This window comes from Phodopus roborovskii, unplaced genomic scaffold, assembly GCF_943737965.1.
Source record: "Phodopus roborovskii unplaced genomic scaffold, PHOROB, whole genome shotgun sequence".
In the NCBI taxonomy this organism is placed as follows: Eukaryota; Metazoa; Chordata; class Mammalia; order Rodentia; family Cricetidae; genus Phodopus; species Phodopus roborovskii.
This window is the reverse complement of record NW_026126263.1, coordinates 14,623-41,428: the sequence shown is the minus strand read 5'-3', so window position 1 is coordinate 41,428 and position 26,806 is coordinate 14,623. Positions and strand designations below refer to the sequence as shown.

Genomic DNA, 26,806 nt, shown 5'->3' with positions numbered 1-26,806 from the left:
GGCACATAAGTGGTGCATAAACATACATGTAGGCAAAAGAACCATACACCTAAAATTAATATTAAGCCTGACCATGATGGCAACACTTTTTTTTGAGACAGTGTTTCTCTGTGTAGCCTTGGCTGGTCCTGGAACTCACTCTGTAGACCAGGCTAGACTCGAACTCACAGATGTCTGCCTGCCTCTGCCTCCTGAGGGCTGGGATTAAAGGCATGTGCTGTCACCACCACAACCACCCAGCCATGTGGCAACATGCCTTTAATATCAATACCCAGGAGGCAGAGGCAGATAGATCCCTGTGAGTTAGAGGCCAGCCAGGCTACATAAGCAAGTTCCAGGACAGCTAGGGCTATATAGAGACCCTATCTCAAAAAAAAAAAAAAAACTTTAAAGAATAAAATCATATTTCATTAATAATAGAACATACCCCATTAGGGTGTTGGCTAGTTACTAATGAAAGGAATACATAAAATTCCCAGAAAGCCCTTACATTCCTTACATTCGTATACTAGGGATGGCTTCCATGGAGTCCAAGCACCTTATTTATAGGGTGCACTTGGTAGAGCCATAGTGTTGAATACCCTAGACACAAAAAGGTAGTTTTGTCCTGCTCTTCAAGTGACTACTCCTCCAATACTGGGGGATGATAAGAACCTTTTAAGGGTCACCCTCAGCTTTACATGGTTATGTGGGAGGGAGCAGATATTTTTCCTTGATAGCCTGTCATCTCTGGCAGCATAACGTTTAATCAGATCTGGCACAGCTAGCTCATGACTTGGGGACCCCAGTTAGCTCATCCACCATCTATCATATCCTTAGTACAGGACAGTCTGCCTTTTTTTGACAGATTTTTCACTCTGTAGCCCAGGCAAGAATTGAATTTGTGATTCTCCTTTAATCTCCCAAGTAGCTGGGAATTACTTGCATACCACTGCAGCCTGGTCAAAGACCTGATTTTTTAAAAGATGTGTTTTATTTTATATGAGTGCTTTACTTGCATGCATGTATGTATGTCATGTGCATGCTTGGTGGCCAGAGGTCAGAAGGGAGTTAGAACCTCTGGAACTGGAGTTATGGATGAGCTACCGTGTTGGTGCAGGCAACTGAATGCAGGTCTCTGCAAGGGTAGTGAGTATTCTGTCTTTCTCTCTCTCTCTCTCTCTCTCTCTCTCTCTCTCTCTCTCTCTCTCTCTCTCTCTCTCTCTCTTCCCTCCCCCTCTCCTCCTTCCTTGTTTTGGAGCCTATCCTGGAACTCACTCTGTAAACCAGGCTGGGCTCAAACTCACAGAGATCTGCCTGCCTCTGCCTCCTGAGTGCTGGGACTAAAGGCGTGTGCCAACAACGCCGCCTTCCTCATCTTTTTGTGTCTATTGTAAAATAACATTCACAGCTATTAAATAGACCTTTGTATTCTAGCAGAATGATATACTAAAAAAAAAAAAAAACCCAAGCAAGCAAACACAGATTTAGCCTTTTCTAGAGCAGTTCCTAGGCCGGGTTCACCAATAACTGCTTTCCAACAGCTACTCTCCTTGTGGCAGAGACAGCAGGAGTCAGCCTAAATCATTGGAGTTATTTCAGTCCCATCAACTAAAGAGCCCAAAGTAACTTTTGATCCAGGAAGTAGAGAAATACACATACCATAGTGACCTTTGTGTGTGCAAAGTATAGTTTAAAAACAAAACAACAAAAACAGAAAAGAGGCCGTGGCCCCTGTAGGGCAGTGCCAACACTGAGCCACACACACACCCAGGGAGAGAGGGCCCCGGGCTCCAACACGTCTGGGGATGGCAGGCAAGGAATAATGTCTCGTGTGTAGGCCCTCAAGGCAAAGAACTGAGTACCACTGGGGTTGGAAAACTGGAGGGATTACAATCAAGATGGAGCCGTGGCCTCAGCTCCCTCCTCAGAGTCCCACACTTCAGACTGCAGATAATCAGCAAACAGAGCCTTGGCTCTGCGCAAGACACGCCCTAGATGGTGTTTCCGCACCAGGCGGTCAAAATGCATGGCTAGCTCATTGTAATCCAGCCCGTTGCGCATGATGTGGTCACGGTGTTCCAGCAGGATAGCTAGGCAGAGGAAGAGCATGAATGGGTTCCCTCGGCCAAACTCCTGGGGTGGGGGAAGGCCCATTGGAGGTGGGGGTTGTAGGGACTTGCCAGGATCTCTGGGAGAACCTATCTCTTGCATTAAGGGGGATCCTACAGCTATGTCACCAGAAGGAGAAGCCTCCTGGGTAGATGGAGGAGATGAAGAGGATGGGGAATCAGGCCTAGAAGAGGAAGAGAGGAGTGGGTCTGGGGAGTTCAGCAAGGGCTCGGAGAGGGACTTAGAACTAATGAGGGTAGCTGGGTGGGCTAGTTGGACTAGAAAGTCCTTCCTGGGGCCCATGTTATCCCTGAGATGTTGGAGACCATCCAGGCTGGCTTGTCTCAGGAGACGTCCCCCACCACTAGGTCCCTGGCTAGATGTAGCTAAGTGGACAACGGCATCTTCAAAACAACTGCCTCCTCCACCAGCAGGCCTCAGCATGTGCCTTTGACGTACTGGTCGTCCCCTGTGGCTACCAAAGCCAGTGTCTGCCACTTGGCTGGGAGGTCCAACAAGCTCCACTTCATGTTCAGGAGGGTCAGGGGGCAGGGAACTCCAGGTGACCTCTAGCATTCGGAGAGCATCATCAAAGGCAAACTCGCGCTTAAGCTCCAGCAGCAACCAGCGATAACAAAAAAAGAGGTCATCAGCGCCTGCTTCTTGCAGGTACTGGTAGAAGTCTGGGTCAGCATGTCTCAATAGCAGCTTGAGGTGGGCAAACTTGGTGGCCATAGCACGACCATCAGGATGGAAGTTGGCAGCCAGGCGCTTCATGATGCCACAAAAGCATACAAAGGCATGGCCTTCATGGTCCATGACAGCAAGGATGGGTGATGCCAGGTCACTCATGCCCTGGCAGTATGATACCTGTGGATGGGTAACGGCATAGGTAGTAAGCAGGTCATGTAGGGCCCGTAGGTGTGGGCCATCCTCAGGCCCTGCATAGTAAGGATGGGCTCGGTCTGTACGAAGTACATCCTTGAGTACTGTGCTGCGGATGAATTCCAGGTCCTCAGGGTTCACTCGCTGGGCCCATTCGCTTTTGAGCTGCTCATACTCTCGACTCTTACGTTTCATATAGTCCATCCGCTCACGGCCTGTCAGTCCATCTGGGTACACATTCAGGAGGTACCGCCATACCACCTGGCCAGAGACAAAAATGGATGAAGCTGAGCTTCAACTAGTGTCTGCCATACTCATGTCAATTAGTCACCACCCACCCTGTCTCCTGTGGCCTCTGTCTTCCTTGTGATAGGTCTGCCTTCCTGCCACTGACCTACCTGAAACAGAACCTCCTTCCTTGGAATCTCTCTACTCTACCTATGACAGTATGTTCCACTGAATGTATCTTATGAGCTACAAGTGACCACAGAGTGATAGGTGCAGTGAATGACCGAGGGCGCTCACTTTTCGAAGTGAAGGCTCCACACCGCCATGATAGATCCGCAAGCGCAACTCCTCAGGACGGGAGAGTTGGCCTTCATGATTCAGGTATGTGTGGAACTCAGCATCACTCAGAGGTGGCTTGAAAGGCTTGACATCTTCCCCATATGACCAACTCAGCACCTGCTGGACCTTAGACAAGGTACGTCCCACCTGGGAAGGAAAGAGGAAAAGAAGCTGCAGGTCCCTGTATAGGATAGAGCAGATGTCAACCAGCAATCTCTGGAATGGGAGTTCCAGAGAGGCCCTTCCCTCCAACCACAGGTAGAGCCCACAGTCTCTGGAAATCACCTGAGAGAGGATGGATTGTGTAAAAGGCAAGGCAGCTGTCGTCAGAGAGGAACGCTTCTCAGCCAGTAGCACATCGGATCCAATGACATCTTTGGGGCTAATTATGTCCCAGTCTTCCAGCAATGGGCCTGAGCACACAGAGTGAAGAACTATAAGAACAGGGATGCAAACCCAGGTCATAGGGCTGGGTTCCTCTTCTAAAGCCTAGCTACCTGCATGACAATAAACAATGTCTCTTCTTGCTTCCCTGTATCATCCAAATGGCATAAAAACAAATCAGCCATGAACAGTTTGGTTTTTTTTGGTTTTTTTTAGGTTTTTGGAGACATGGTATCTGTGTATTGCTTTGAAGACCATGAACAGTTCTTACATGGGAAATGTTTTACAAAATGGCAGGGAAGCCCTTAATATTTTAATGATTTATGTTAATATTTATTGCAAGGCACTGAAGCAAGGGATTAACCTTAAGGCCTGTAATCTCAGTTACTCTGGAGGCTGAGATAGGAAGACGGAGGGTTCAAGGCCAGTGCCTGGGCTATGTGAGACTCTTATCTCATTAAAAAAATACTTGTGGGCCTAGTGGCACACACTTTTAATCCCAGCACTTGGGAGGCAGAGGCAGGTAAAGCTCTGTGAGTTTGAGGCCAGCCTGGTCTACAAAGTGAGCTCTAGGACAGTCAGAGCTACATAGTAAGAGCCTGTCTCAAAACAAAAATAAATCAACCTCTGGAACCCACCCAACTTCTGACCTTCATACATGCAGGGTTACATAAACACCCCCACCCATAAAAATAAAATAAATCGGTTCCTTATACTCAGTTCTATGGAAATACTAGCTAGCATTCCTTTTTGTGTGTGTGTGGGGGGGGGGAGTCCTGGGGAATCAAACCCAGGGTATCACATATTCTATGCAAGTGTCCTATTGCTGAGCTATATCTTGAGGTCTTTTTATTATTTTTATTTTTTAAATTGTTATTCATTTTACATACCAACCACAGTTTTCCCTCCCTCTCATCCTCCCCACCTTTCCCCAACCTACCCCCTGGAAGGGTAAGGCCTCCCAAGGAGAGTCAACAAAGCCCCTACCCCCTGCATTGAGGCTGAGCAAGGTATCCCACCATAGGAAATGGACTGCAAAAAGTCGGCCATGAGGCCTTCATAAAAAAATCTCTTTTGAGCTGGGCATTGGTGGCACATGCCTTTAGTCCCAGCACTCGAGAGGCAGAGGCAGGCCAATTTCTATGAGTTCAAGGCCAGCCTGGTCTACAAAGTGAGTTCCTGGAAAGACTCCAAAGCCACACAGAGAAACCCTGTTTCATAAAACAAACAAACAAAATCCCCCCAAACCTTTTTTGAAATAGTGTATCATTAAGTTACCAAGGCTGGCCCTGAACTTATTCTAGTCCAGGTAGGCCTTGAACCAATTTATGCCTCATCTTCCTGAACACCTGGAATTAAAGAACTAAATCCACCACGCTTGGATTTATCATTATTTTTGATGAGGAAATGGGTTTATAGATACTAGTTCAAAGCCCCATACCTAGTGAACGAAAGTGGAATGTGCTGGGCGGCGGTGGTGCACATCTTTAATCCCAGCACTTGGGAGGCAGAGGCAGGAGGCTCTGTGAGTTTGAGGCCAGCCTGATCTACAAAATGAGTTCTAGGTTAGCCAGGGCTACACAGAGAAACCATGTCTTAGAGAGTTCTCTCACCAAAATGATAGAGCTATTACCATTCCTGTTTTACAGAAAAGGACAAAAAGATTTGGAACAATTAGTGACAAAAATTCTGTAGCTGGGAAATGGTAGATTCCTATTCCTAGAATCAACAGGTTCATTTACCTTACCTCATAGCCCAGACATATCTTAGAAAAAGTGTTAGTGAAGAGGTATATTGTATACATTTGATAAAGGAAACCATTCTATGTTTGACCTTAGCCGCTCCTAGCCCATGAAACATCAGCAGAGACTTCTTCCTTCTCTATATTTCTCCTTTGCATCCTTTTGGAGTAGTTTTGTTCACTATAGTTTCCTTTTTTTTTAAATTAAGTTTTCTAAGTTAGCATGCAAAGTAACGGGCTTCATTATGACATTTCCTTAAACACATATCAAAATACTTTGTTCTTTTTCGTGCCTGTCCCCATTGCCCTCCCCTACCCCTCCTGCCTCCTCTTGCTGGTCCCCTTCTGTTTTCATTTTTGTTTTTGGTTTCTCTGTGGTTTTGGAGCCTGTCCTGGAACTTGTTCTGTAGAGCAGGCTGGCTTCGAACTCAGAGATCCGCCTGCCTTTGCCTCCCGAGTGCTGGGATCAAAGGTGTGCGCCACCAACGCCCGGCTCTCCTTCTGTTTTCATGACACATGTATCCCATTATCCTCTCCCCCTTCCCTTAAGATCTCTTCCTCCTCTTTCTCCTCACTTCAAATATGATGTGGCTGCAGCAGCAATGGCCACCTGAGGGTGAGCTCAAGAACCCTTTCGTATTTTAAGATTAAACCTAAATTTTTTATATGTATGGGTTTTTGCCTGCATGTATATCTGTGTACCAAATGCATGCCTAGTGCTCAGGATGGACAGAAGAGGCCATCAGATCTCTTGGGACTAGGAGGTATAGACAGTTGTGAGCTGCCATGTAGGTGCTGGAAATTGAACCTGGGTCTTCTGGAAGAACAGCCAACACTCTTAACTGCTGAGCAAGATTTTCTTTTGCTTGTAATTGCGTGCATGAGTGTGTGTGTTTATGGAGATATATGCATGAGTGCAGGTGCCTGCTAAGTCAGAAGCCTTGGACTCCCTGGGGCTGGAGGCGGTGAGCCACCGTATGTGGGTGCTGGGAACTGACCTCAGGTTCCCTGAAAGAACAGTAAGCACTCTTTTTTTCTAAGGCTTTATTTGCTGTTGAGCTGTGTGTGTGTGTATGCATGCCTGTGCTGGGGTACGTGCACGTGAAGTGGAGATACCCATGACATTCCTAGGAGGCTCTCCTATCCCCTGGAGTTGCAATTATCAGCAGTTGTGAGGCATCTGACAAGAGTGCTGGGAACCAAACTTCGGGCCTCTGGAAGAGCAATGTTGCTCTTAACTAGTTAGCCATCTTTCTAGCCTCCTTTATTCTTAATTAAAAAAAGCACATCTATTGCCCCATGTGGTGGAGCCTGCCTTTAATCCCAGCACTCAGGAGGCAGAGGCTGGCAGATCTCTGTAATTTCCAGGCTAGCCTGGTATACAGAGTAAGTTCCAGCACAGGCTCCAAAGCTACACAGAGAAACCCTGTCTAGAAAAGCAAAACCCAATTACATTTATGTATTGTATGTGTACAAGTATGGGCTGCAGTGTCTGTGTGGAAGGTAGAGGACAACCTATGACAGTTTTCTCACTCTGTACCATATGCATTTTGGAAATCAAACTTGGGTTGTCAGACTTGCTGGCAAGTGCTTTTCCTGGCTGAGCCATCTCACTCTCAATTGCGAACCATCTCTTCAGCCACCATGAATCATTTGTGTGTGTGTTCCTTTTTCTAGAGATGAAACCTAAGGCCAATGTATGGGAATTAAAGGGTACTCCACCAGTCACCTGCACCTTACCTGCACATTAAGTTTGATTTTTTTTTTTTTTTTTGATACAGGGTCTTACTCTAACGCATGCTGACCGAAGTTAATTCTGTGGCTCAGGCTGGCCTTGAACTCACAGTGATCCTCGTACTTCAGCTTCTTGAGTTCTAGCATTATATGAATGATTCAAGAATTTTAATAGTGTTGGGCGGTGGTGGCCCACGCCTTTAATCCCACACCCAGGAGGTAGAGGCAAGGGGATCTCTGTGAGTTCGAGACCAGCCTGGTCTACAGAGAGAGTTCCAGGGCAGCCAGGACTGTTATACAGAAAAACCCTGCCTTGAGAAAAAAAAAAAAGAATTTTAATAGATATAAACTGACATCACAGTGTTGTAAAAGCTAACAACATCCAAACAATTCCATTATACGGATAATTATATGAAACAATTATGTAAAAAACAAAATCAACTTCTATTTGTTTAAGTCACTGCCATTTCCAGGTCAATGGCAACCCTAAGCAGCATTTTCATGACTCACAGCCCTTTCTTCCACAGAGCTAAAAGGAAAGCAATGTCACATCCAGATGCCACTGCTTCTGTGTGAATATCTCGGAGGGTACTCCAAAACTAAGGGGCCACAGAGGAAAGCTAGAGAGCCCCTCCCAGCACAGCTATTCGATTTTGCTTCATCTGTTCAAATCCCTGCCCCTCCCATTTCCTAAGTTCCCAAGTCCAAATCATTACCAAGCCCTGTGACTTATTCCTGTAAAATACATTGCAATGCCAACTCATTGTTCATTCACCTTGTGACCACTGCTTCCTAACCAGTTCCTGCTCCTTTTGTGTGTCCCCTCCCTAGAGCTGCCAGTGTGGACTTGCTAAAATGTTAGCACTTTCCAAGTGAGGTGAAGGTTGTATTACTTACCAAGTTAAGAAACTACTGTAAGACAGAGAGTTTAGGTTAAATGATTTCAGTAAAAATGTAAAAAGACCTGGAGGCCAAGTTTGAGAGACTGGATATGCAAATACCAAAAAAAATGGAGAAGAGTACAAAGATCAGGTAGAGATCAGGCGTTGGTGGTGCATTCCTTTAATCTAAGCACTTGGGAGGTGGAGACTGATGATCTCTGTGAGTTTGAGGCCAGCCTGGTCTACAGAAGGAGTTCCAGGACAGGCTCTAAAGCTACAGAAATTCTATCTCAAATAAACCAACGGGGGGGGGGGGGGGGGGAGAGGACACGGGATGACAGGCAACAAGTATGATGGAAATGGCTCACCAAGGGATGGCTCAGTAGTTAAGACCAATTGGCTATTCTTCCAAGCAGTTCACAACTGCCTGTAACTCTAGTTCCAAGTAACCTGACACCTTCTTCTGGCTTCTACAGGCACTGCATACACATGTAGTATAAAACACCCATACATGTAAATAAATCTCAAAAAATTAAAACCAAAATCTTAAGACCATTTTAGGTCAGGGGTGGTGGTTTATGCCTTTAATTTTTTCACTTTGGAGGCAGAGACAGGCATATCACTGAGTTCAAGGCCAGCTTGGTCTACATTGTGAGGACAACCAGGGCTATAGCCCTGGCTAGTTTGGAACTTGCTATGTACACTAGACTGGTATCTATCTCAAACTGGCTGCCTGCTTCTACTTCCTGAGTGCTGGGATTAAAGGTGTGCACCACTAAGTCAGGCATATTATACAACATTTATCATTAAAGTTTAGCAAACACCATGCATGGTGGTGCATATCTGTAATCACAACACTCAGGAGGCTGACACAGGATGAGTGCTTTGAGTTGACGTTAGCCTGGACTACACAGGGAATTAAAGGCCAACCAGACTAAGATATATGGCAGAACCCGGTTTCAAAACAACATAAAGAAATTCACTGTCAACTATCTTAAAATGCATACATATGGGGGCTGGAGAGATGGCTCAGTGCTGAAAAGCACTTGCTATTCTTGTAGAGGACCTGCTTCCACCTGCCTGAAACTTTAGTTCTAGGGAATCCAACATCTTCTGGCTTCCTTGAACACCCTGCATGCACATGGTTAACATACACACATGCAGGCATACATACACATAAAATAAATCTTTAAAATGCATAAATTAAGCTGGGTGTAGTAGTGTACGCCTTTAACCCTAGCACTTGGAAGGCAGAGACAGGCAGATCTCTGAGTCTAAGGCTAACCTGGTCTATATAGTTAATTCTAAGCCAGCCAGGGGCTACATAAAATAACCCTGTCTCAAAAACAAACACAAAAACAAACACACAAACAAAACAAAAGCAAGATGTGAGCTCTCAGCTACTGCTTCATCGTCAAGCCTACCTGGCACTATGATGGTCATGACTTCTAATCTCTGGAAACTGTAAGCACACACTACTTTCCTCTCATTGTAATTAATTTTTGATGATTCCTTTTTATTTTTATATGCATTGGTGGGTTTTTTTTTTTGCAAGTGTGTTTGTATGAGGGAGTCAGATCCCTGAAACTAGAGTAACAGGCAGTTGTGAGCTGCCGTGTGGGTGCTGAGAATTGAACCAGGGTCCCCTGGAAGAGCAAACAGTGCTCTTAACCTCTGAGCCATCTCTCCAGCCTCCCAATATTTTCCTTTCTTAAGTTGCCTTAGTTATGGTATCTTATCACAGCAGTAGAAAAATAACTAAGAGAGATCCTATGTCAAAATTAAAAAAAAAAAAAAATAGTGGTAGAGAGGTAGCTCAGAAGTTGAGTGCTTGCCCAGCATTTACAAAACCTTCAATTCTTTTAAAAATGGTTCAACCCTTCAAAAACATTATACGTAAAACCAAGAAGGCTGAAAGTGCTATAGAGATGGCTCAGGGTTAATAGGACTCAGTGGTTAATTGCAGAGGCCCTGAATTCAGTTCTCAGCCACACTGGGTGGCTCACAACCACCTGTTATTCCAGTTCCAGGCACCTGCATGTACATGGTGTACACTCAAGGACATATACAGTCACATAAAATAGTAAGTATTTGGGTTTTTTTTTAAAAAATAGGGTTTCTCTGTGTTTCCCTGGAAGTTCTGGAACTCACTCAGTGGAATGGCTAAGATAAGAAACACACGCAACAGCTCACACTGGAGAGGATGTGGGGCAAGGGGGAGACTTCTCTACTGCGGTGGAGTGCAAACATGTACAGCCACTTTGTAAGTCAGTGTGGCAGTTTCTTAGGAAACTGGGAATCAATCTACCTCAATGTCCAGCAATCCCACTCTTAGGCATATACCCAAAGCATGCTTGATCATACCAAAAGGACACTTGCTCAACTATGTTCACAGCAGCTTTATTCATAATAACCAGAACCTGGAAACAACCTACATGCCCCTCAACCAAGGAATGGATAAAGAAAATGTGGTACATTTATACAGTGGAGTATCACTTAGCTGTTAAAAACAATGACATCATGAAATTGGCAGGCAAATGGATGGAACTAAAAAAAAAAAGTCATCTTGAGTGAGGTAACCCAGACTGAGAAAGACAAACATGGAATATACTCACGTACTCACTCATAAGCGGATATTAGCTATAAAATAAAGGATAACTATGCCACTATCCACAAACCCAAAGAGACTAAGTAACAAGGAAGGTTCATGGGGTGACACCTGGATCTCCCTAGGAAGGGGAAGGGGAAATAGAAGAGATTTTGTGAGTGGACTGAGGGTGGGTGGGGACGGGAACATGATTGACCAGGTAGGGGGCACAGAGAGGGGAGACTACTAGGAAAATGGGGGGGGATTTCAGGGTTAGGTAAAAACCTGGCACAAGGGAATCTCCCATGAATCTACAAGGATAACCCCAGCTACAACTCCCAGCAATAGCATATAAGCAGCCTGAACTGGCCATCTCCTGTGACCAAATTGGTACCAAGCCCAATTGTCATCAGAGGATTCATCCAGCAACTGATGGAGGCAGATGCAGACCCATAGACAAACATTATGCAGGGATCAGAGAATCCTGTAGAAGGGGGAGAAAGGATGTAGGAGCCTTAAGGGTCAAGGATACCACAGGAAATCTCACAAAATCCACTAACCTGGGTTCCCAGGGGCTCACAGAGACTAACCAACAACCATGGAGCCTGCATGGGACTGACCTAGGCAGTCTGCACTTACATTACATTTGTATAGCTTGGTCCTCTCGTGTGACTCCTAACAGTGGGAACTAGGGCTGTCACTGACTTTTTTTTGTTCTTGTTTTTCAGGACAGGGTTTCTCTGTATAATAGTCCTGGCTGTCCTGGAACTTGTTTTGTAGACCAGACTCTGAACTCACTGAGATCCACCTGCCTCTGCCTCCCAAGTGCTGGGATGAAAGACATGTGCCACCACTGCCTGGTGTCACTGACTCCCCATACTGGGTTGCCTTGCCCGGCCTTATAATACATGGAGAGACGATTAGTCTTACTGCAACTTGATATACTATGCTTTATTGATACTCATGGGAGACTTGCCCTTCCCAGGATGGAGACAGAAAAGGAGGGGATTGGAGGGTGGGAATAGAGGGGGTGGGGGGAGGGACTGGAGGAGAGGCAGGAGGGAAAATTGCAGTAGGGATGCAAAACCTATAAAAAATTAAAAATGAATGAATGAATATTTATAAAAAAATTCAGCTGCATGTAGTGGCTCGTGGTTGTGATCCCGGTACTTGGCAGAATGAAGTTAGGGAGGACTATCACAAGTTTGAGGCCAGCATGGGCTCATAGTGAATACAAAGCTGGCATAGGATGCATAGTGAGAATCTGCCTCAAAAATAGAGGGGGTAAGGGATGGAGGTGTTGAAAATTAAAGAAACTTTAAGGTATAGCTGACAAACACAAGCAGAAAATCACAACAACATGAACGTCACAAAGAGTGAGCTCAACCCAGTATCATGGCATGTACCTATCTATAATCCTGGTACTTGCCTGATAGAGAAAGGAGGATCAGAAGTTTGAAGCCAATTTAGGCTATCTGAAATACAGAGAGGGGGCAGGGAAGGGAAAAAGAGAAAAGAGAGAGAAGGACAGAGAGAGGAGGGAGAGAAAGGAGGCAGGGAGAGAAGAAAATATGAGCTATTGAAGGCCAAAAGTAGTTACCAGGAAACGAGATGTATTCTATTATAAACTGATACACAATAGGAAAATTGAAAACACGTTTAGAAATAGGCAAAGGATTTCTGCAAGCACAAACTTGTCTAGTGGCAAAACCTGACATGGACCAACATGAGGCTATAAATAGTTTTTACATGACCCACTTTGGGTGAGTGTGCATACATTTCCTGCACATCCAAGCATTTCATTATGAGCTTGTGGCCCAGACCCTGTTTGTGGTATTACATAATGCATATGGTACATGCTACATTCTTTATCATAAAGTTGTCAAACTTGGCAAACCTTAAACTAGTATATACATCTAGTGTAATACCAATCAGAATTATTCTAGTGTTTTCCCCCTGAAACTGGATGAAATTATTTTAAGATTCACAAGAACAAATTCATGTTTAAGAATAGCTAAGAAGAACAACATCAGGAACATGGCAAAGGCTTCTTTTTTAACATTAAAACTGACCTCAAAATCACTGTCATTCAAAATAACAGTGTGGTAGTGCATGCCTTAAATTCCAGTTCTTGGGAGAAAGAGGCTGGTGAACATCTCTGAGTTTGAGGCCAGCCAGGGCTACACAGTGAGACCCCATCTCACACACACACACACACATACACACACACTTACACTTGGCTGGAGAGATGGCTCAGTGGCTAAGGCTTCTCCTTAAAGAGGTCCTGGGTTCTATTCCCAGTGACCACAAAGTGGCTCATAATCATGTGTAAGTCCAGTTCTAGGGGATCCAATGGCCTTTTCTGGCCTCCAAGGACACCAGGCATGTACTTGGTACACAGATATACACACACAGTAAAAGCCCCATCCAATACACATAAAAAATTAAAACACATCTACATAATGTTAAATGTAGCACAAATGAAGTCAGTCAACAGAATGCAAGAGGAAGTCCAGAATTAAATTTAAGTATATATGGGAACCCAATCTGTCATTTTGCCGGGCAGTGGTGGCATATACCTTTAATCCCAGCACTTGGGAGGTAGAGGCAGGCTGATCTCTGTGAGTCTGAGACAGCCTGGCCTACAGAGCTAGTTCCATGACAGCCAGGGCTGTTACACAGAGAAACCCTGTCTCGAAAACAAAACACAAACAGTGGTATTTCAAATCAGTGTTTCTTTTTTAATTCATTTTAAAATTGTATTTTATGTGTATTCCCTGAATGCAGGTCTGTGAGCCACTTGATTGCCTGGTAGCTGTGATCAGAAGAGAGCATCAGATCCCCTGGAACTGGAGTTATATAGACATTAGGAAGTCACCATGTGTGTGCTGGGAACTGAACCCAGATTCTCTGAAACAACAGCAAGTGCTCTTAACTGCTGAGCGAGCCATCTCTCCAGCTCTCAGTGTATGTGTGTGTGTTTTTAAACAAGTGATGTTGGCATAACTGACTAAATTATTATTACTGATATTGTTATCATTTCTTTTGGCCATCCTACAGCTTGAATCTAGGGTATCAATATACTAGACAAAACCTTTACCACTGGATATTATAACCCCAACCTCTTTTTCACTGTTTGTTTTTTTAAATGTATTATTCTTTTTATTTATTTGTGTGTGTGTGTGTGTGTGTGTGTGTGTGTGTGTGTGTGTGCATGTGTGTGCTTGTGCATACAGAGCCAAGAGGGTCAGAAGAAAGTATCAACTGTTTGGAGCTGAAGTTACAGGTAGTTGTGAACTGCTGTATTGAGGGTGCTGGGAACTCAGATCCTTCAAAAGATCAGTACTCAGTAAGAGTTCTTAATTACTGAGCCACCTTTCCAGCCTACACTTAAAGGGTGGTGAATAAGAATCTGAGAAATGATAGACTAATGGATGTTTATTCAGGGAGAAATCACTTACACCAGAAACAAATGACTGCCACAGGTTCCCATCTCAAGGATGCCTCCAGATGCTCTCTGTCTCTGACCAGGAAGTAAGAGAGGGAGCTGGGGTGCAGGACCCGAGACCTAGTCCCCCCATGTCCACACCTGTCCCCAGGCCCCAATGGGCGTGGTCAGTGCAACAGGTGTGGGCGGGGTGGATATCTCACTACACATACTTTTTCTTTCTTTTTTTAAAAAAGTCTTTGTCAGGCAGTGATGCATACACCTTTAATCCCAGCACTTGGGAGGCACAGGTAAGTAGATCTCTGAGTTTGAGGCCAGCCTGGTTTACAGAGTGAGTACCGGCCAGAGCTACACAGAGAAACTGTCTTGAAAACACAACCCCCCTCAAAAAACCCCCAACAACAACAACAACCAAAAAAAAAAAAACACCTCATACACATAAAAAAAAAAAACCCAGTATGTACACATTGTTTTTTCGAGACAGGGTTTCTCCATGTGCCATGGTTGGACTGGAACTCACTCTGTAGATCAGGCTGGGCTCAAACTCAAAGATCTGCCTGCCTCTGCCTCCTGAGTGCTGGGAATAAAGGTGTGTGCCACCACTACCTGGAGTATATGGATGTTTTTCTCTATGTATGTTTGTACATTTTGTGCATGCTTGGTGTTCATGGAGGATAGAAGAAGGCACCAGATAGATTCCCTGGAACTTGAGTCAGATAATTTTAAGCTATCATATGGTTGGGATTTGAACCCAAGTTCTCTGAAAAAGCAGCTAGCTCTTTTAATTATGGAGCCACCTCTCTAGCCCCAACATATATACATACATAAATATGTATATGAGAGACAGAGCACCACTAACCTGCCCAAGGCTGGCCATGGACTCACTCCGTAGTGCATGCAGGTCTTAAAACTATTGAGTCTCTGCTTCAGTTTCTCAAGTAGCTAACATTACAACTATCTGAATTATTTTTTCTTTGTGTAGTGAGGGAGAGAGGGATAGAGTGTATGTCTGACTATGCAGCCTAGGCTGGCCTTGAATGTACAAAAAAATTTCTGGAGCTATGGATGTAACTTAATAATAATATAAAAATGCATATTTTCAGGTTTTTTTTAAGCTCAAAGTGGAGCTGGGGAGATGGCTCAGTGTATAAAAGTACTTACTATTCAAGAATGAGGACCTGAGTTAGAATTTCCACAATCCACATACCATATGGATACATAGTATGAGTGTCTATAATCTAGTATTCCAGTGAGATGGGTCTATTAGGCATGAGGCCCTGCTTAAATCCAGAACTTCAGGAGAAATGCTACATCGACTTACCAAAATGCTGACTGGACAGTGTTACAGTTTGGTGTGAGGCCCACATTTGTAATCCCAGCATCAGGAGATTAAAGCAGGAGGAACTCAAGTTCAAGGTCAGCCAGGGCTACATAGGAAGAACCTGTCTCAAAACAAAGTACAAACAAGTTTTTAGTTTTTATTTTTTAAATAAAATTATATAGGACAAAGATAGCCTATAAACAAAGCCATTAAACAAAAGATAAGGGGGCTGGATCAGCAGTTAAGACCCCAGCACCCACGTTGGGCAGGTCACATGACACTATTCGCACAAACACACATATCCACATTAGAGTAGGAGCTGGGCAGAGAGGCAAGTGGATATCTGAGTCTGAGGCAAGTTCCAGGACAGCCAGGGCTGTCACACAGAGAAACCCTGTAATTATAATATAGAGAAAATGTCTATCACTAATGTCCAAGTTGGTTCAAGATTTTGGCTTGATAGTTGACCAAGTGGTAAAGGTGACAAAAATGGGTTTCTCGGAGAGACTTGGTCATGACATGTTTGTTGCTTTCAGAGCCATGAAAATAATCTCAAGGGGCTAGAGAGATGGCTCAGCTGTTACGAGTGCTCCCAGAGGACCTGAGTTCAAGTCCTAGAACCCACATGGCAGCTCACAACCATCTGTAACTCCAGGCCCAAGGGATCCAATGTTCTCTTTTGTCCTCCATGGGCACTAGGCATGCACACAGTGTACATATATACATGTAGGCAAAAACATGTACACAGAAAATAATAAGAAAGAACAGAAAAATGATCTCAAGAATAGCATTAACAATATTTATACTACAAGGCCCATACACTGGACCTTATAAATGTGGAACATAAACCAGTTGGATATAAATATAAATATACTCTTATGTTCCTACATATGAATAAATCTGTACATTTGTTTACAAATAGTAAAGGACTTGTATGGTTATAGAGCAAACTGATCACTGAGTCAAAGGAGAGGGATGTGTGTGTGTGTGTGTAATTAAGCACAGTGTTCTCTAAAGTCTCTAGCATTTTTTCGAGACAGCGTTTCTTTGTATAACCCTGGCTATTCTGGAACTTGTAGACCAGGGTGGCCTAGAACTCACAGATATCTGCCTGACTCTGCTTTCAGAGTGCTGGGATTAAAGATGTGCACAACTACCACTCCAGCTATAGTCTCTAGCATTAAAAAACATTTTCATTTATATATATATTTTTTTTTGATACTGAGAATGAAAACCAGGGCCTCAAGCATGCTAGGCTACCACTATACTATGTAACCAGCCTTCATGTTCATCTTTTATTATTATTTCGGTACTAGGTATTGAATTCAGGGCCTAGCAAATGCTAGACAAATGGTCAACCACTGAACTCCATCCCAAGCCCAGCACTGCTCTCTACCCCTGTCCCTACCCCCACACATTTTTTACTTGCCCAGGCTAACCTTGAACTCATCTATGGTCAAGGAAGGTTGATCTTGCAAATCTTAACTTTCCTGGGCCTCTATTTTATTTATTTATTTATTGTTTTGGTTTTTCGAGAGAGGGTTTCTCTGCATTGCTTTGGAGGCTGTCCTGGAACTAGCTCCGTAGACCAGGCTGGCCTCAAACTATCAAAGATCCATCTGCCTCTGTCTCCCAAGGGCTGGGATTAAAGGTGTGTGCCACCACTGCCTGGCTTTTTGGGGGGCTCTTTTAAAATTTTTATTTGAGTTTCTGTGTGTGAGTACCAGTGTCCACTGAGGCCAGAGGCTTCAGATTGCCCTGGAACTGGAGTTATTAGGCAGTTGTAATCCACCCAACATGGGTGTGGGAAACAAACTTGGGTCCTTTGCAAAAGAAGTATACTTTCTTAATTTCTAAACCATTTCTCTAGCCCCTAAATTTTGTTCCTTTAAAAAATTTAACTCTAAGGCTGGACATTGGACATTGTAGGACATGCCTTTAATCCCTGCACTAGGCTGACCAGGCTTGTCCTTGAACTAACAGAAATCTGTCTCCCAAGTGTTGGGATTAAAGGCATGCCCCACCAAGTTGGCAGGTTTTTTTCTTTTCTTTCTTTTTAGTTATTTATTCATTTTTTGAAACAGGGTTTCTCTGTATACCTTTGGAGCCTGTCCTGGAACTCACTTTGCAGACCAGGCTGGCCTTGAACTCAGAGAGATCTGCCTGCCTCTGCCTTCAAAGTGCTAGGATTACAGGTGTGCTCTACCTCCACAAGGCTGGGATTTTTTTTTAACAAGGCGTCACTGTGCAGCCACAGCTGCTGTAGACCAAGGCTGGCTTCCAGCTCACAGAGATCCTCCCACCTCTGCCTCCTCCGTGCTGAAATTAGAGGCATGTGCGACCACACCCAGTCCTCTCCAGTCCAAGAATTAATTTTGTTTTTGTTTTTTTGAGACAGGGTTTCTCTGCATTGTTTTCAAGCCTGTCCTGGCACTCACTCTGTAAACCAGGCTGGCCTCAAACTCACAGAAATCCGCCTGCCTCTGCCTCCTGAGTGCTGGGACTAAAGGCGTACACCACCAATGCCAGGCTAAGAATTAATTTTTTAAAAATTATTTTGTGACATAACTGCATGTATGTCTGTGCACCACATTGATGCAGTACCCTTGGAGGCCAGAAGATGGCATCAGGATTACCAGGGACTGCAGTTACAGACTTCTGTGGGTCCTCAGAACTGAAGCCAGGTTCTTCTTCCTCTTTTTTTTTTTTTTGTTTTTTGTTTTTTGTTTTTGTTTTGTTTTTCGAGACAGGGTTTCTCTGTATTATTGTTTTGTGACTGTCCTGGAACTCACTCTGTAGACCAGGCTGGCCTCAAACTCACAGAAGTCTGCCAATGCCCAGCTTGAACCTAGCTTCTATAGAGCAGTCAGTACTCTCTCCATCTCTCCACGAGCCATCTCTCCAGCCCATAGAAAACTTTTATTTTATTATTTTTGTTTTGGTTTGGTTTTTCGAGACAGAGTTTCTTCGTCTTTCCTGGAACTCATTCTGTAAACTAGGCTGGCCTAGAACCCTGGAGATCTGCCTGCCTCTGTCTTCCCCTACCTCCCAAGTGCTCATTTACCACCAATAACCAGCTTGAAAGACTTCTTTTTTGTTTTTGTTTTTTTTTTTTAAGACAGGGATGTGAGAGACAAAGTTACATTTTGAAACAAAAATGCCTCTCATCTGCAATGCAAACCCCTTGCCCAAGGACAGATAGTTCTTGAAATGCTAGAGTCTATTGTTCATGGGAGATAACAAGCTACATGTTTTCACTCCCTTAAACACCACATTTGCTTGATAACAAGTGGCAGGGAGGTCCACAGGGTGGAGGGATATAAAGATGTATGCTTGCCTGTAATGGGACCTGATGGGGAATACAATGAATTATGAGTTTTCCTTCTTAAACCACTGCAAACTATGACTCAGGACCACTTCCCAGGAAACTGGGTATGTGCCTGGCCAGAGGGCATCCACCTGGCCAGTACTTAAGTGATGCTCATTTCAAATTTGGCTTTAAACTGTGGTAGTGGGATTAACAGGGTTTGTTTATGTAGTCCTGGCTGTCCTGGAACTCACTCTATAGACCAGGCTGGCCTTGAACTCAAGATCTATGTGCCTCTGCCTCCTCAGTGCTGGGTTTATAGGTGAGTGCCACCACTGCCCAGCTAAAGGTAACTTTTTGGTTAGGGAGATAGCTCAGTCAGTAAAGTGAATGCCACATAATCACCAGGGCCTGAGTGTAGACCCTGGTGATTCCTAGAACCCTCACAGAATGGGAGGCATAGTGGGAGTAGGGCAGGAGGATCCAAGACCAGCCAATCGGTAATCTCCATGTTCAGTGAAAAACCCATTTTAAAAATAAGGTGGATGGTGATCGATAAACTCCGAGTATGCTGCACCCCACACATGCACCCCCACATGAACACAACAGACACAGAAAAGGAACTTTTTTAAAAAACATGTGCTCCTGTGAAAGAGACAGGTATCACTGACTCTACGCATTCTCTACTAGCACCTTCTCAATTCTTATGTCACTGGACTTTCCTTGTTTAAATACTACTATTCTTTTCATTTTAGAGGTGAGGAAACTGAGGCCTGGGAAATTACTTAAGTGACTGGCTTATGTTATTGACACATTTTTCTGTGCCCTACTGTCTGACTTTTCTCTCTTTCTTCCTCTTCCTCTATTTTCTCCTGCTTTTCTCTCTTTACCCTTCTCTACCTCCCTATTTCTCTTTTCAAGTCAAGCTTTTGTGTTGTTTTTGTGTTTTTGAGACAGGGTTTCTCTGCTTAGTCCTGGCTATCCTGGAACTTGCTCTGTAGACCTCACCCTGCTTGTTTGTTTTTTTAAAGACTCAGTCTAGGCTGACTTGGAAGTCATGGCAATCCTCTTGTCTCAGCCTCCTAAGAGTTAGGAAGGCTGCCAGTCTTTCGTTGTTTTCCAAAGAGGGTCTTTCTCTGTGTAGCCTTGGCTGTCCTGAACTATGTAGACCAGGCTGGCCTCAGACTCAAAGAGGTCCGTCCACCTGCCTTTGCCTCTTGAGTGCTGGGATAAAAGCCATGTGCCACCAGGCCTGGCCCCAGCCAGTCTAAACAAACTCAAAACATCACAGAGTTAAATTGTTTAAGGGTGGGGAGACTCTGGAGCCAGATCATCAATAGGCTGACTTCAAATCTTGGTTGTCCACTACCCATATGATATGGACAAATCTTATACCTCTCTAGGCCTCTTTCTTCCATCTGTTTTATGGAAAAATAATAATCCCTCTTCTGTAAGAGGCCAGGCTGGCTTTGAACTCACAGAGATCTGCCTCAGAAGTACTGGGATTAAAGACACATGCCATCCCAGCTCTACAAGATTATTTTAACAATTAACTTTACCCACTTAATGGCCCACGTAATCCATTTAGCTATTTATGATTACCATGATGTCAATAAAATATCTCAATCATCCCAAATGGGTACAAAACTTCGCTAAGGCTCTTTAACATTTTTTTTTATTACAAAACAAGGGCAAAATACCTGCTGAGTTAGCAAGACGGTTCAGTGGGTAAAGGCACTTGCTGCTAAGCCTGATGGTCTGATTCAACCCCCAGGAGTCACATAAGAGGAGACAACTGACCACAAGTTGTTCTCTGACTTCCACATATATGTCACAACACACATGTGCAAGTGTACACATGCATACACACACATACAAAATAAATAAAAATGTGATTGAAAAACCCAATGAGTGTTACTAGGTGTGGCGGCACACACTTCTATTCCCAGTTATTCATAAGGCTGAGGTAGAGGAACTGTCAAATTTTAAGTCAGTCTAGGAAACCTAGTGAGACCTTTCTTAAAATAAAAAGGGATAAAGTGAGCCTGGCGTTGGTGGCGCACGCCTTTAGTCCCAGCATTCGGGAGGCAGAGGCAGGCAGATCTCTATGAGTTTGAGATCAGCCTGGTCTACAAGAGAGAGTTCCAGGACAGGCTCCAAAGCTACAGAGAAACCCTTGTCTCAAAAAACCAAAAGGTAAAGTGTAGTTCAGTGGTATAACACTTTTGTAGCAAACACATGGACCGGCATTCAATTCTCAGTAAAAAAAAAAACAAAAACAAAAAACAAAACAACAACAGCATAGCCAAGTATGATGGGTCCTGTCTATCCCAGGACTTAGGAAGCACAGACAGGAGGATCACTGTAAGTTTGATGCCAGCCATGTTTACATGGCAAGCTCCAGGCTAGCCGGGGCTATAGTCCACAACTGTTTCAAAAATGCCAAAACCAAAGCCAAATTCAAACCCATAATAAGGTTAAAAATAGAACACACTGGGTGGGGCTGGAGAGATGGCTTAGAAGAAACTGGCTGCTTTTCTAGAGGACCAAGGTTTGCCTCCCAGTACGAAGAAGGTGGCTCACACCATCTGTAATTCTAGTCCAGGGGATACTATGCCTTCTTGTGTCTTCCTTGGGTACCAAGCATGCACGTAGTGCACACACATACATACAGGCACAACATTCCTATATGTAAAAAAAGAACAAAAACAGACAGGAAACCCTGCTACTACCACCAAAACACTACCAGAATACACAGGAACTGATGTGTGCCTAAGGTGAATGAGTGAGGCCTGGCTTTCATGTCTAGCATTGCAAAAGAGAGCAGACTGAACACCCTATGCCTGTAACCCTCATCCAGAACCCATTCCCTGTTCTGTCACGTTTGCTTTATCTTACTTCTTCTACATGTAAACACATTTTTGCAAAATCATTTGGAAACACCATGCACTTTACCCCTTCATACTTAAAGGGGTTTTCCCCAAGAACATGGATATTTTCCTTCAACAGACCTGAAAACATTACTATACTGCTATGTTTTCAAATCCATTGCCAATTTGACAATATAGGTTGAATATTCCTAATCTGAAAATAAAAAAAAAAAAATAAATCAAAACTTGAGTAATTTTGTAATTTTGTTATGAGATAGGGTTGGCTGCTTTTATAGCTAAGGCTAGCCTTGAGCTTAAGTTCAAAATATATAAGTGTCATTAACGTAATAAACTTTTCGGGGCATTACTGATGATTGAACCCAGGTCTTCAGACATAATTTTAAAAAATGAGTCCTTGTGGCCTACCGGGAGTATACTGTGCGGGCTAGAATTATCATTTATGGGACAAGCTAGATCTTGAAGCAGTACCCCTCAGGCACTGAGTACTCACTGTCCTCTGAGGGCCGAATGTCTACACGCAACTGCAGGTAAGGTTTGGAGGCAGTGGCAAAAGCTGTGCTGAGGTCCCAATCAGAGAGGAGGGAGAGGAAAGTCTCCTGTCCTAGCCGGTCCCGCGCCAGGTAGCTGATGCCAAAGTTCTTCTTCCTGGACAAAGGATATGAGGGAGCTTTGGGGATCCCCAGTTCCCCAGAAGCTTCAGGAACAGTTCACAAGACAAGGAAGGTAGTGTGAAAGGTATTGAAAACAACTTCCTTCTAATTTGCTGGGAACTATGCTAAGGATTATGGGTAGGCCGAGGTTAGGTCATTTATATCCACTTTGTTACACAAACACAGAAACAGATACACACCTGCTTATATCTGGAGGGCACACTGAAAACTGGTAAAATGTTGATCCCCTCTAGGGATGGTAACAGTATAGTTGAGGGATAGAAGTGGGAAGAAAGCAGCCTTCTTACTACATAAAAAAAAAACTGTATGTTTGTTATTTTTCACAACAGAATATTAATGCACAAATGAACGTATTCTTCAGATACACTTGTGCAACTATATATAGAAGTGTTTTGTGTGATTATCACTGTAAACCAAGTATCATCTAAATATCCACCAATTTCATACTTTTTTTCTTTCTTTTGGTGTTTCAAGATAGGATTTTTCTGTAACAGCACTGCCTGCCCTGGAACTGGATTTGTAGAAGACCAGGCTGGCCTCAAACTCACAGAGATCTGGCTGCCCCTGCCTTCTGAGTGCTGGGATTAAATGCCTGGACTGCCTCACCTACCTTAATTTCATACTAATTAAATTTGTTAACACAGGGCTAGAGAGATGGCTCAGTGGTTAAGAGCACTGGCTGTCCCTTCAGAAGACCCAGATTCAATCCCCAGCACCCACATGGCAGCTCACAACTGTCAGTAACTCCAGTTCTAGGGAATCTGACACCTTCATATCAATGCACATAAAATAAATAAGTTAAAGAAATTTTAAAATTTGTTACCACAGTCATATATTCCTCCAAAATAATCTACCATAACAACATAATCATCACATCTGCCCTCAAGAGATATCAACTCAGCTAGCACATTGACAAATTTTGCAATGTCTTTTAGTAACCACTGTTTGTAAGGGCACAAAAAAAAATAAACAATTTCACTATTTTCTTTCTTCCTTTTGCGATAGTTTCATTACGTAGCCTAGGCTGGTCTTGATCCTCCCATCTCGGCCTCCAGAGTACTGAGATTACAGTATGCCTCAGCATGCTTGGTGAAACTTACATTTTATTTTATTTTGGTTTTTTGAGAGGTGTCTCTATGTATCCCTGACTGTCCTAGAACTTGCCATGTAGAGTAGACTGGCCTTGAACTGTCAGAGGTCTGATGCTAGGACTAAAGGTGTGGACCACCACATCCAGCAAAAAACATTTTCAATGCTGCTGCTGAGGCTGTATTGGTAAAAGTTGTCTGGAGAGACATTTTGGAAACATTCATTGAAAGTTTTAAAAACACACACTCTGAAGCCCAGAGTACTTCTGTTAGCTTATCTTATGACATTTCCCAAACACTCCAAGCAAGTCACATATCATCACTGTGGAATTATTTGAAACACACACACACACACACACACACACACACACACACACACACACACACACACACAAATAAACCACAAAAGGCAGACAGTTGCTGTTGAGATGAGTGGCCTGTTTCATCCTCCCACTCACCCATTCAAGTCAAAGGCTCGGATGAGGATGTGCTGCAACACGTCCAGTGAGGTGATCTGAGGATCTACAGCAAAAGAACGGAACTCAGGCGACAAGAAGCTCTCACACTTCTGAGGAAAGAAAACAAGGGGTAAGCCATGAGGGGCCACATCACCATTTGGAAGAGGGGGTGAGGTACAGAGTGGTAGAAGGCAGGGTCAAAGAGGTAACAGGAATCAAGATTTAGATGAGATGCTCTTGACCATAGTGGAGCCTCTGGTTTTTATTCTGGTTTTTATTTTATCTCTGTGAGGGGAAGGCACATGAAGTTACTGGGCAAAGAAAGAATGGATGTGTCCTTAGAATTTTACGGCGCCCTGGGCCTGGGGAGATGGCTGAGCGGTTAAGAGCACTGGCTGCCCATCCAGAGGACCCAGGTTCAATTCCCAGCAACCACATGGTAGCTCACAACTGTCTGTAACTCCAAGATCCAGGATCCTCACACAGACATACACAGAGGCAAAACACCAATAAAAATAACAACAAATAAATAAAAAAGAATTGTACAAAGTCCTTATGTCTGCTCTACAAAATAGACTGGCAAGAATGATGGCTATTACAACAGTCCAGTGTCCAATCTGCTTAGATTCCCTTAAATATGGTTGCCAGAATCACCATGTCCAGTCTGAGCACAATAAAACTGGTCCTCCACACTGCAATCAATCTAGCAAATCTACCTGTTAACACTCAGATGGTTAAATCTTTACAACAGCAAATCTTGGGTTCCAAGCTAGCCCTCCTTCCACTCAGATTTATTTTGAACTTTATGCTCTAGTAGTACCAAACTGTTGGGAGTTACCTTGACTGCTGATCTCCCTTGGTCTGAACTATCCTCCCCACTTCTGGCTCACTCACTAAATCTTTGCCTCAAGCAATATTACACTGACATGATCTGTTGACCTTTTCTGTCTCTCTCTCTTTTCTTTCTCTGTGTATAGCCCTGGCTGTCCTGGAACTTGTTCTGTAGACCAGGCTGGCCTCGAACTCATCAGAGAACCACCTGCCTCTGCTGGGATTAAAGTAGTATGCCACCACTACTGGGTCCCCGTTGACTTTTTCATCACTGCCAATGCTACCACTCCAGTCTGAGCTTGGTCGAATTATTTCAGCAAGTTCCTTTCTCAGTGTGCTTCACAGACTGTCCACCTGCCCTTCTCTCTCCCGACTGTCCTACCTCAGTCTTCCTTCTCCAAAAGGGGAACTACAGGGACATACCAAGCCCATCTCCACCTCCTAGCCTTTACCTTTGGTGTCCCTTCTACCTACAACTCTTCTCCCACCATAAATGCACATAGCTGATTCTTTGATTCAGGTCTCTGTGACTTCAGTCCTCCTTGGGGAATTTTCCTATATGACTTTGGGTAAAGGAATTCCCTAGATCCTAACGTTTCCTATTGTTTTCTTATGACACCAGTGCCCAAAACAAGCATTTAACTCTTTTTGTCCCTCCCCCTCCCACAAGCACGTGGGCTCAGGGGTGGAGACAAGCACGAAAGTGCACTCTCCCAAATGTTGACTGACTTTAGGACTCCACCTTCCGACAGCAACAGCACCTCCGTCCTTCCTCTGGCCTCCAGAGGCCCCTCCTCTAACCCTACAACCTACCTCTCTACCCGTAGTCTCCACCCCCCCACTCCATTGGCCCCTTCCCCTCTATTTCCAGTTACACACCCCAGGATAGGTCCCCAATACCCATGTTTTAGTTCTCCCATCATTCTGCTCTCAAACCTCGCCCCCGTCTGCAAGTAACGCTCCAAATTTCAGGTCCTGCCCTCTATCCTATGACAGCCACCATCTTTTCGTCCATTGAGTGGCCAGGCAGGCTGGCTGACCAGCCGCCACCCTCACCTTGACTCGGACCCGCACCACCTCTCGCTCCTCCTCCTCAGCCGCTGCTGCTGCCTGGGCAGCCCCGACGGGCGGGGGCGCTGCAGAGCATGCCAAGTCCGAGGCCGCGGACGTTGATGCCATCCCGCCGCTAAGGTCGTCTCCGTCCGGGTGACAGCTTGTAGCTGCCCCCTACCCCAGCGAACACCCTACAGTGCGGGCGCCCGCGGCCCCACCTTACACCAGAGCGCAGGCGCACAGGGTACTGTACGACCCTGCCCCTCCCACCTGGCCTGGAGGTCGCCTCTGAGCATGCGCCTACAGTGCTCTTGCCAGGAACCCCGCCCCCCAAAGTCATGAATTTTGCTTTTTTTCTGCCAGTGTGCAAGTGCCTGTTTAGGTCCCGCCTGTCCTGGTCCCGTGGCGCGGTTGTTTTGGTAGTCAACTTCCGGATTCATGAACTGGCGTGTTCATGACCACGACCAGTTCAAGAAGGAGGGCGGCGCGGAAGCCCCAGCGTGGTGACATCAATCCTCCAGTACTTGCTTGCACTCGGAGTAGCCACGTGCCTCGGGTGACAGATGATGTCATCGGTTTCAAATACTTCCCTTCAAATGAATCCCCAGAAGGGGGGAAAAATCCTCAAAGATTTTTATATTTAGCTTTTTGTTGTTGCTGCTGGGTTTTTTTTTTTTTTTTTAACAGAATCTCGCTAATCTTCCCGGGTAACTTCGAACTTCATGGTTTTTGTTTTGTTTTGTTTTAACCTCAGATTTCCAAGGGCTTTGAGGTGTGAATCATCTTCCCCGTGCCCACCTTCCAGAGTCTCTTAATAAATAATTTACACTTAAATTTAAGGTACTGGCATACCTTTAATTTCAGCACT

The 26,806-nt window shown here is 44.4% G+C and overlaps 1 protein-coding gene across 1 annotated transcript; it reads right to left on the bottom strand.

Annotated features, from left to right (window-relative positions):
* Positions 1–1,651: 1,651 nt before the first annotated feature.
* On the bottom strand, positions 1,652–26,371 carry Tbc1d25 (TBC1 domain family member 25). The gene is given in 8 exon segments (XM_051179676.1): positions 1,652–3,237; positions 3,502–3,690; positions 3,829–3,956; positions 22,328–22,482; positions 24,055–24,164; positions 25,942–26,112; positions 26,114–26,182; positions 26,184–26,371. Coding segments are annotated over 8 exon segments (2,235 nt in total). The 5' UTR covers positions 26,235–26,371; the 3' UTR covers positions 1,652–1,875.
* Between the last annotated feature and the right edge of the window lie 435 nt (positions 26,372–26,806).